At 44.5% G+C, this 12,116-nt stretch overlaps 1 protein-coding gene across 1 annotated transcript in view; it reads right to left on the bottom strand.

Annotated features, from left to right (window-relative positions):
• Nucleotides 1-12,116, bottom strand: part of LOC140404108 (inositol 1,4,5-triphosphate receptor associated 2) — a 63,816-nt gene that overhangs the window by 16,599 nt on the left and 35,101 nt on the right. The window contains exon 4 of the mRNA XM_072492526.1: nucleotides 8,097-8,213. Within this exon, the coding sequence (XP_072348627.1) occupies nucleotides 8,097-8,213 (117 nt within the window). The remainder of the gene's footprint in view (nucleotides 1-8,096; nucleotides 8,214-12,116) is intronic.

Raw genomic sequence — 12,116 nt, 5'->3', positions numbered from 1 at the left:
AGAGATTCATACTACCCGGGTTTTCCTCAGTTTGGCCTCTAAATGAATTAAGTGTATCTCCTGATAACCTACGTTCTAGTTGTACTCCCCTCCTTACACGCCCCGTCCTCTCTCTAGTCCCCCTCTCTCTCTCACAACCTTTCCTACCCTCTCCTGACGGTCTGATTTTACCTTTATCGCACCAATCTTAACACATCCAAAATCAAATTTACATGTACTCCAAAAACAAGGCAATGTCCATATAATGTTCCCTTCCCATCGCCGGGACCGGTGCAATTGCTTCATGAGTCCTGCATTTTCCCTCAACCTGATGACCTTCCATGAGTCGATACCATGTCCTCGTATATGGGGGCAGCGAAGAACATCACCTCTGCATAATCAAAATGTCCTTGTAGTTTGGTTGGGGTTACAAATGTAGATAATATTTCCCTTTTCCATGTCCGTCGCCGATGACACTCCAAGCGAAGTGAGGCCGAAGATCACACAGGCGGTGCGTAGCCACCCCATCATGCTCCACACCTGTAAAATAGCACTGGGGAAGGGAGGCAGGTTAATCTGTCCAAGAAAATGAGGCCCGTTATCAGAACTCAACTGAGCTGGTATTCTGTACCGGGGAATGATTTCCCGCATCAGAACTTTAACCACAGTAGCAGCTTTATTATCGATAGTCGGATACGCCTCAACCCACCTGCTGAACACATCCACAATGACCAAAACATATTTATAACATTGACATCATTCGAACTCAATGTAATCCATTTGGAGCGTCTCAAAGGGACCACTGGGCAACGGGGTTTGCCTCATACCACAAGGGATACCTTTGCCGGTGTTGTATTGCTGACAAATCAAACACCGAGTGCTGATACTCTGAGCCAACCCCTGCATTTTAGGGTGCCACCAAGTGTCCAGCAACAAATCACTAGTCCCCCGAGCCCCACAATGAGTTGCAAAGTGTACACATTCGATGACCCATAAAGCCAGTACATCAGACATACAAGTCTGATGTGCTGGCGTGGTCCATAAAGAGGAAACAGAATCATATGTACAACCTAACCGTTTCCACATTTGTTTATCACTCTCAGGAGCGTCCTCCTGTAACCTTATGACGTCTTGGATGGTTGGCATTGGCTTGTCAGAAGCAGACATATTTATAGTAGATCGTTTAGTCTGACTTAACATTTTAGGCACCATCACTTGCTGAATTTGCGCGGCTATCCGCGCTGCACAATCTGCTTGTTCATTGCCAACGTCAACTGGGGTCTTACCATTTGTGTGGGCAGCGCATTTAATGACGGAAATCTGCGCGGGCATAAGGAGGGCCTGCAGTAAGTCATTAACTAAACCCCGGTGGGATATTTCCGTGCCTGCCGAGGTAAGGAATCCCCTATTCTTCCAGAGTTGTCCGAAGTCATGAACTACCCCGAAAGCGTATCGGGAGTCAGTGTAAATATTTACCCGACGATCTACCCCAAGTATTCATGCACGGGTGAGGGCAAAAAGTTCGGCTTGTCGGGCTGAATAAGGGGTCTGGAAAGCTGCCGCTTCTAGGATCAGACCATCCTGTTCTACGATTGCATAACCGGACAATCTCCGGCCAGTGGGGCTTACTAATGCACTGCCATCAACATACATAATCATGTCAGGTTGTTCTAACGGAATATCACTCAGATCGTCCCTTATTGTGGTAGTTTCCTGAATCAAGGCTAAACAGTCGTGACCAGGTGCGTCCTTATGGACAGGGGGACCACTTTGGGCAGCACGGTAGCACAAGTGATTAGCACTGTGGCTTCACAGCGCCAGGGTCCCAGGTTCGATTCCCCGCTGGGTCACTGTCTGTGCGGAGTTTGCACGTTCTCCCCGTGTCCGCGTGGGTTTCCTCCGGGTGCTCCGGTTTCCTCCCACAGTCCAAAGACGTGCAGGTTAGGTGGATTGGCCATGCTAAATTACCCGTAGTGTCCATAAGGGTTGGGAGGGGTTATTGGGTGGAAGTGAGGGATTAATGTGGGTCGGTGCAGACTCGATGGGCCGAATGGCCTCCTTCTGCACTGTATGTTCTATGTAATCTATGTAAGAAAACAGGCTGGATTGATAGTGGTACAGTGTTTAAATGTCAGACGTGGATTGTTCAAAAGGTATATCTCATACCTATTCTGACGAGCTGCGGTAAGATGCTGAGTCTGCAGTTGCCTCAGTAGTGCGATGACCGAGTGGGAGCTATACACCGTAATATCCTGTTGGAGAGTGAGAGCATGTAACGGCTGTGCGATGGCATTGATTGAACGTAAATCCTGTACTAATCGGTACTGGTCTGGCTTGGCTGGTTTAGGCACAGCAAGTATGGGGGTGTTACATTCTGATTGGCAAGGGACCAAAATACCCTGTTGCAACAGCTCTCGGATTAATTTGTCTATAGACGGGCAGCTTGGGATTTCAGGGGATATTGCCGAATGGAAGGCAGCTTTACATGGTCCTTAATCGTTACCTTAATAGGTGTAACATTTGTCTTTCCCACTTGTGATGGGTATTCCGCCCAGACCTGTGGATTGACATAGTCCAAAACATCATGTCCCCGGTGATGCTGCAGTCGAGTGTTAATCGTTTCAGGGACCTCAAAATATTTTATGGCAGTGCCGTCTGGCGTGACTTGAAGTGCGTACTCTGTTGGATCTGTGGTCCACTGCCCTCCTTACCATAGGCCCCAGATCCCTGGCATGGTACTGGTCGTGGACCTGACGTGTAATATGAGGGCTTACCGAAGCTGACTGTGGCCATAAATGTGGTGGTATTGTAACAAAATCGGCTGTACCTTCTTTTCCCGTGACTGTGGCTGTAACTTTGACTGGCCATTCGGTCCCAATTAATGGCCGGTATTTGTCCTCCAACTCCCTGTTTTGTCCGGTTCTGTCATAGGCCAGGGTAACGTGATGCAGTGAATGTTCAATGTCTAATGTCCACCACTGGGGGGTGATAGAAATATAGCACTGTTGTCTCATCCTCCATGATTGAACCGTTACCCCTTCGTCTCCGCACTCTAGCTGTAGCTGGAAGATACACAGTAAATCTCGGGCCAACAAGTTACAGTCCAATCCAGTAGTCACTACAAACTGATGATCTGCAGACTTAATTCTCGTAAGTGACTGTCACAGGTTCAGAGATAGGATACTCACACACCTGTCCTTGGGACCCCGACAAATGCTGCGTGTGGTCGGATAGTGGTCGTCGAAGTTCTGATTGCACCGAAGACATGGCTGCTCCAGTGTCGATTACAAATGAGTGATGTTGATCTCCTATCTGCAGAGAGATAATAGGTTCCCTGTCCGATTGGAGAGTCCTTATGACTAAATTAGCTAGTCAATCCTGTGTTGGGAAAGGGTTTGCCTGGGAGAAGTCAGTGTATCTCATCTGTCCTCCCCTTGGTGGGTACCCCCTCCTTTGGGTCGAGTAGTCTCCTTCTGCTGCCTGTCTTTTAAAGGGGCATTCCTGTTGCCAGTGATCTGCACGGCCGCAATTAAAACATGAATTGTTCCTTCTATATCTGCCCCGTCCTCTTTTCCCAGTAGACCAATGGCCCCTCAGAGGGGGCGGCGGTTGTAAAGCTGTTGGTGCATACAGTGGGCCATAAAGAGGAGCTGAGGGTCCATTTGGGTGGGTTTGATATCCTCCCCCTCACTGATCCACCCACCCAAAGTCACAATATTGGGGTTCCAGCTGGTAAGCTACCGTTTCTGCCGCTTGTTGGGGTCTCAGATCATCCTTTTTCATTACATACTCAGTCTTAACCTTTGTAACTGAGCCTCCTTCCTGGCCTACACCCTCCTTCCAATAAAATCTGACTGCCCTTGCCATCTGGGAAGGGTCATTCTCTGTCCAATTCATGTTATTACATTTCACAGCAGTAGCCATGGAAGGTAGTAGGCAATGCATTAACATAGCACAATATTGAGGGGAATTCTGACCATTTTGATATGGCAAGTCGCCTGACTGCCCACGGTAGATTTCATTAAAACGTTCCAGAAATTCCTCTGGCTCTTCAATCTTTTTAGGTTTGAGGTGTAAGATAGCAGAAATATTTATGGGCTTTTGAAATGTGCTATTTAACGCATTCAGGATTTGTGTCCGTCTATCGTCGTCCAATGCATGGGCTTGCTGAAGTGCGGCGTGGCTAGCATAATTCAAGTGATTAAGATGATTGCGGTACTCTGCTGGGGTTAAAATCTGCTGGACTAGGGCCCAGAGGTCCCTAGAATCAGCTTGATAAATTGAGATGGTAGTTCTCGGGTAATCCACGAAAGCAGCAGGAGATTTTTTTCTATCTGGGATTGTAGCCATAATAGCCATCATCTCACTGTGTCTCAGGAAATAAACGTCTATCGTGGGCTGGGCCCCGGCCGTCACAGTGTCAGGGTTTGGTATTTTCCTAATCGGCAACTGTCTCCGATTCTCACCAGGGGGCACTCTAGCTATTTCCTTTGGCTCTTCCAAGACTTCAACGTCCCTCCCTGTCACTAGAGGGAGCTCCTTCTCTTCAGAACCATCCCTTTTTCTCTCCCTTTGTTCTCGGAGTTTGCTGTTCCCCCTCATCGGTCTGAAGGGATTTAGGTGGTATGCTTGATTGTTTCTGGATAGGATCAGGCCCTTCTCTCGCTGTCCTAGATCGGGTCCTAGAGCTAACTGGGCTTGTGGAACAGAGCTCCCCTTCTCTCTTAGATAGTGAAGATGGTAAATTAGGACCCATGCTATCAACCAAAAGGGCTGGAGTGACTGGCATAATTGGAATCTGGGGAGCAGTGACTGGATATAAATTATTATACTCTGGTGGTTCTGGAATTAGTGCAGACAATGCTACAGGTGCAGTCGGAATCCTTGCCGACATAATCAAATTGTCCAATTCGTCATATTCTGTCAATTCAAGGCCAGCCATTAAACTGCGTAGCCCATCTTTTGTTTGACCCGAGCCTTCCGTGTCTTTACTTGCGCGTTTTTTGAATGCACATTCCTTTTTCAAGACCTGTAATGTTTTTTGGTTACCCCCTTCACTAATTGGAATTCCCATTTTAAGGGCATTGTCCTGCCAACTCGATAACATGATCTTATCCCTCTCATGTTGACAATATTGTCATCATAATCTGATTAACTCTTTAGCTTTCATACTTTGGCTCTTTCTTTTTTATTATAATATTTTTTATTTTTTTATTTGCTTATTTATAACCAATGGCAATTTTTGCTCCTTGGCAAAAATTATTGAAAAGGTTCTAACAGTGTTCTTTTAAAACTTAAAATGTTTGAAAATTCAAATTGAATTACTGCAACCTGCAAGCTTAGCTCTGATCTCAACTCAGAACTAAATTTACAATTTGCTTAACACAAACTTGTATAACTTTTACAACTTAATTAATTCTTTATCTTAACAATTTTCTTTCAACAAGTTTTTCTTACATTCACAAAATGTTGGCTGCTATCAATGAGGGAACAGTTAGTTGCGGTGATTTATACCGGAGCAAAGTCAGCTGTCATTTCCAGATTTACACTTTTTAAAATGGTGTCAGTGAGTTTAAGTTTCTATTAATTCACAAATAAAATGAGATTGACATTATTTCAAGTAAATAAAACTTAAGATTCTGGCAATTTCAATCAATTGCTTTCGAAAATAATAAACTTTTATCAAAGAGGTGGAGAAACCCACTGGTTTCCTTGAATTAATTCAAAACGTAACTTTGCTGGAGTTCACTGACTCGAAAGAATGGTATCCGATTACACCACAGGCTGCTGCTGTTATCTCAAGGCCCGTGTGAGAAGCACTGTCTATAGTCTTTAACTTTGGCTGCTGTTAACTCTTTGAGAGACTTCTGGTTTAACTAACATGCAGTATCCAGTTTGTTTTCAAATTTATCGTTTCTCGCCACTTCAGTCCAAGGATACAATTTTAGCTTAATCAACTATAGATTTAAAAACACTCATTGAACTGAACTCTCATCCTGAGGTCACATCAGTTATTCAAAACACTCACATATGGAATTAAACCATCTTTAGATTTAAAAACACTCATTGAACTGAACTCTCATCCTGAGGTCACATCAGTTATTCAAAACACTCACATATGGAATTAAACCATCTTTAGATTTAAAAACACTCATTGAACTGAACCCTCATCCTGAGGTCACATCAGTTATTCAAAACACTCACATATGGAATTGAATCATCTTTGTTTAGATGTTACATCAACCCAAAACCTAACCCAAGCCGAATCAGAACTCACACATGGAATTGAATCATCTCTGTTTAGATGTTACATCAACCCAAAACCTAACCCAAGCCAAATCAACAATATGAAATCCCATCAATTACATTTCTAATCCCCAGACTGACCTTTGATTTCGTCGAGACGATCTTTCCGTACCAACCGCGAGTGACCAGACTAATCAGACGATAAGAAGAGGGGGAAAAGCAATGCACGGTCATTTTCCAGCTGTACATTGTGGGCCTGTTTTCCCACTCTCCCTGTTCATAATCAGTCTAATTCTGATTTCACGGTTGGTCAGAACCGTCTTGAGAAATCCCGGGTTTCGGGCACCAAATGACAAAACACAATTTTCTTTACCCGTCAGTCTGGCCTCAATAAAAGTCGAGATGGATTTGCAGGTATAGCATTAGTTATTTTATTTGACTTGAAAGCCTGACTCAGTTCACAGCGGTACAAAACACATCCTGCTTTCTGTACCTCCGGAATCGAGTGAGTCTGTAGGACAAGGAATCTCTACTGATACATTCAAATGGCATCAAGTTTCACATACACGATTCCCATAGGTCATCCTATACCCCTCCTGACCTGGCCATACATCCTAATTGGCTCACTTCCAATCCCTTCCTCTGGCCCCCTATGACCCAGCATCCTTTTCTCCTCCTTTGCTGGACACTCCTCCCCCTTGCTTTGCCATGCGTTCTGAAATCCTTTGTCTGTGAACTCACCAGAATGAGACTGGCCTATCTCTACATTACAGTAACTAATATCTCTAAAACAATTATTTTATATCACATTCGTCAATGGCTGATCATCAAGTTCAATGCCCTGATCCTGCCTTCCCCCATATCCCTTGACCCCTTTATTCCAAGAGGTATATCTAATTCCTTCTTGAAATTACACAGCATTTTGGCCTCAACTATTTTCTGTGGTAGCAAATTCCACAGATTCACCGCTCTATTAATAATCGCTTATTGTCACATGTAGGCTTCAATGAAGTTACTATGAAAAGCCCCTAGTTGCCACATTCCAGGAATTGAACCCGCGCTGCTGGCATTGTTCTGCACTACAAGCCAGCTGTTTAGCCCACTGTGCTAAACCAGCCCCCCTCTTGTATAGTATTGTACTGTATTTGATTTATTGTCACGTGTACAGAGGTAGTGAAGAGTACTGTTCTGCGTACAGTCCAGACAGATCGTTCCATACATGAAAAAAAACATAGGGCATGCATAAATACACAATGTAAATACATAGACACAGACATTGGGTGAGGCATACAGGGTGCAGTATTATTCATTAGAGAAGATATGTGAAGAGTTCAGATCAGTCTATAAGAGGATCATTCAGGAGTCTGGTAACAGCGGGGAAGAAGTTGTTTTGAATCTAGATGTTTTTGAATCTTTGTTCCCATTAAAATATCTGGTGAATTATTGAAACATTTATTTCTCTTTGATTAAAGAAGTTTTTCTAACATCTATTGGAAGTTTACTTTTTGTTCATTTCCAATTTCCACTTAGCTTGGTTTATTAATGAAGTTGTATTTAGGCTTTAGCTTTGATATAGCTTGATGCCCCTTTAAATCTTTTGCAATAGGTTGCAGAGCTTGTGCTCTCCAACTTTCTCTCAGGACTCAGCTCCTTTACACCTGGGATTATTTCTAATTGTTCATGCTGATGTCTTCCTTGCTATTTCATGTACCTTTTTTTAAATGATATCTGGCCATAATTGAACACAGTTCCAAAAAAAACCTTGCATTGTACAGTATAAGCTCTGCAAACTACACTGAAGCTTTTGGTATCACCTAAATCCTTTGATTGGATTACAGCCAATTAATCACTTCAAACAAGTAACATGTTACCTTTTCCTTCAATATCACAGGATTCAAATGTGCAATTTAGAACATCTTCCTCTGAGCAGGTGTTCATGTCAGATGATTTCTCAATTGAGTCTTTTGCTATAATTTCACGCACCAGTTCTGAAAGTACAAGTAGGATGTTTTCTGACACATTATCCACATAGCATTAGGCAAACAAAATAAAACTGCCACATTCAGCGAGAAGTGCTAATTCAACAACTGATGAAAGATATATGGCTATACATTTAGCGCAGGGGATTGAGGTGGTAGTTATGGAGAAGCAAAAGGTACTGCAACATGTCTTTTCCTGCCCTAAATTCAGCCTAATTAATAGGCTGAATCTATTTGGCAAGAAATACTGCAATACAGATGTGTACCTTACGGCACTGAGGACCCGGGTTCGAATCCGGTACAGATGTGTACCCAAGGAGGGAGGGAAGCATGGGGATACTATTAGGGGTCAGCGATAGTGGTGGTGAGGAATGGGGCAGCACTTCAACGCTGAGATTGTGGGTGGGAGGAAATATGATGATGGTCAGGTGGGGTGGAGAGGCAAGATGGGGGATGAAACTAAAATTATCCAAGGTCAGAAATTTGATTCATTATTTTTTTAATGAAAACTAGATGTTTCTCAAGCAGAAAGAAGGGACAATTAGCAGACCTTAACCGGATAAACAACTTTGTTACAATGACATACAAGGCATAAAGTTCCCACTGCAGGCTAAGGAGCATGAGAAGGACTACTCATAACTATGGTCCTGAGGTTGTAACGAGATGCAGATTAATCCAGAGGAAGCCTGGCATTAAGAAAGAGTTCAAAAGAGTTCTGATGAAGGGTCAAAATGACCCAAAATGTTAACTGTTTCTCTCCACGGAGCTGCATGACCTGTTAATTATATCCAACATTTTATGTTTCTATTTAAAAAAAAGTAATTTTTAAAAATTTGTTCAAGGGACGTCATTGGCTGGGCCGGCATTTATTGCCCATCCCTGACAGTATTTAACAGTCAGAGTCACAAGTCGGTCATAACAGGTAAGGACGACAGGATTCCTTCCCTCAAGGACATCAACAATGGTTTCATGCTGATCTTTAGACTTTTAATTCCAGATTTCTTTTTCTATTGAATTCAAATGAAAAGTTTGTTTTGATATAAAAGCTGTCTCCCGGTCAGTGTTATCACTCCTGTGGGGTAGTAACATTTCTCCACAGTTTTACCAAACGCAAATTATTGGGTTCTAATCCAGAATCCTAACCAAAATTGGGGTTCTGGTCTGGACCCTTAACACAGAGTGCAAATAATATTATAACAAAGTACAAAGTGAACAAGAAAACTATTTTTTCTTGATAGGGGTCAGTTAGTTCAGTTGGCTGGATGGCTGGTTTGTGATGCTTAGCGATGCCAACAGCGTGGGTTCAATTCCCATACCAGCTGAGGTTATTTGTGAAGGCTCCGCCTTCTCAGCCTTATCTCTCGCCTGAGAATCAGATTTTATGAAGAAGCAATTTAGGGAAGGCAACTCAGTAATTTATCCCAATTTCTTATTACTTTCTCAAAGTCCAATCTAATTTGAGGTATGACCAATTCAGAATCCTCAGGATTTATCTCTTCTCCAGGATTATAACTACTAATACATCCTCCTGCTTTCCTTCCTAATCAAAATGCCTTTTTAGCATATTAACATGACACACTTGGGCTTTTCCTGCTGACTGGCATTCTTAGCACATAATTCACCTTACTCAATTTCCTTTCAATTTGATAATACCCTCTAAATCTTGCTTTTAAGGGGTCACCTACCACTGGTAATAACACTAATACTTTATCCCCACCAACAAAACTAAAAGTTTTTCTTTTCTTATCTGCCTCTATTTTATCACATGCTGTGACACTTTTAAATGCTTCGCAGACAACTCACCAACCCTATTTAAACTCTCCTTAAAGTTTGACATAGTCCAAAACTGTAGTCTCAGAACTCTGGCTCACCAACTTCTCCTTAATCAATTTAAGTGGTCCTCTTACCTCATGACCAAAAATCAAATTGAACATACTGAATTTAATGAGTCATTAGGTGTGTCCCTAGTAGCAAATAATACCGATGGAATTCCATTATCCCAATCCTCGGGATAATCCTGACTATAGGTTCACAACATGGTCATTTGCTGCCACCTTTCAAATGCTCCTTGTGATCCTGGATGATATGCGATTGATTTAAATTGTTTTGCCCCTAAACTATCCATAACTTCCCTAAATATCATCTTCATAAAATCTGATCCCAGGGCGCGATTCTCCGACCCCCCCACCGGGTCGGAGAATCGCCGGGGGCTGGCGTGAATCCCGCCCCTGCCGTGTCCCGAATTCTCCGCCACCAGAGATTCGGCGGGGGCAGGAATCGCGCCACGCCGGTCGACGGGGGCGGGAATCGCGCCGGTCGGCGGGAATCGCACTGCGCCGGTCGGTGGGCCCACGCCCGGCGATTCTCCAGCCCACGATGGGCCGGAGTCCCGCCACTGTCAACCCTTTCCCTCCGGCATGGATTAAATCACCTTTTGAACGGCGGGACAAGGCGGCCCGGGCGGGCTCCGGGGTCCTGCGGGGGGCGCGCGGGGCAATCTGGCCCCCGGGGGAGCCCCCAAGGTGGCCTGGCCCACGATCGGGGCCCACCGATCCGCGGGCGGGCCTGTACCGTGATGGCACTCTTTTTCTTCCGCCTTCGCCATGGTCTTCACTATGGCGGAGGTGGAAGAGACCCCCTCCCCTGCACATGTGCGGGGATGACGTTAGCAGCCACTGACGCTCCCGCGCATGCGTCGCCCGGCGAAGACCTTTCGGCACCGGCTGGCGTGGCGCCAAAGGCCTTACCTGCCAGAGCGGAAACCACTCCGGCGCAGGCCTAGCCCCTCAAGGTGAGGGCTTGGCCCCTAAAGGTGCGGAGACTTCCGCACCTTTGGGGCGGCCCGACGCCGGAGTGGTTCCCACCACTCCATTACGCCGGAACCCCGCGCCCCGCCGGGTAGGGGAGAATCCCGCCCTGATCTTATTTCTCTTGGGAGCCCGTATCTGGTAAAAACATTGATTTTGTCCTCTACAACTCTCTTGGATGTAATATTTCATAATGGAATGGCCTCCGTAAATTTAGTAGACACATCCATTGCTGTCATTAAATACGAATTCCTTTATAGATTTCCGAATCCTTCCCCTCCCCCACTCCCGTTCTACAAACACCTTGTCCTGTATCCCCTGTGGCGGTAGAAGCGGAAAGGTCGAAATCTGCCTTTGCGCAAAATCCCTTATCTGCAGATATCGAAACCCATTCCTCCCGTCAATTCAAATTCCTCCTCCAAATCCTCTAAACATGGAAAGCTCCCATCAATAAATAGATCCCCATGCTTCTAAATCCCTGCTCTCTGCCACCCCCAAAACCCCCCATCCAGCCTCCCTGGGTGGTTGCCACAAATTGGAGCCCACACCGACGCTCCCTCCCATACGCTTCCGCCACTGCCCCCAAACGCTTTGATTACTGCTTAAGGTTTTCCTATCACCTAAGACATGTGACATGTACAACAAAAGTCAACTACATCCTTATGCAGTCCAGTCCAAAAATTTTTTTTGCATTTTTGCCCGAGTGTTCCTTACCCCGAAATACCCTATTGGAACCTCATGCGTTACATTCAACAATTCCTTTCTGTAACACACAAGTAACATAACTGGATGAACTTCTGCCCATTTCCCATCTGCCTGAATATGTAACGGTCTCCATTTTCTTAATACCTTATTTCTAATGTAATAACACTCCAGTTAACACTCAGATTTTATTTCTGCATAGGCTTTTTGACACAACTGAACTGTTCTGTTGTAACTCTACCAACCTTCTTGAACTAAAGATATCAGCTTCATCCTCTACCTGCTCTTGTTCTTCATCAACCATCTAGTCAAGGGTTGTTCCTGATAATTAAACCTCAGCTTCCCTACCTTTACTCATTGGTTTCGCCTCCTCCTGTCTTAACCTGTGGTTTTATGATCTTGA

Source organism: Scyliorhinus torazame, chromosome 29, assembly GCF_047496885.1.
Source record: "Scyliorhinus torazame isolate Kashiwa2021f chromosome 29, sScyTor2.1, whole genome shotgun sequence".
Lineage (NCBI taxonomy): Eukaryota > Metazoa > Chordata > Chondrichthyes > Carcharhiniformes > Scyliorhinidae > Scyliorhinus > Scyliorhinus torazame.
This window is presented reverse-complemented; position numbering and strand designations above follow the sequence as displayed.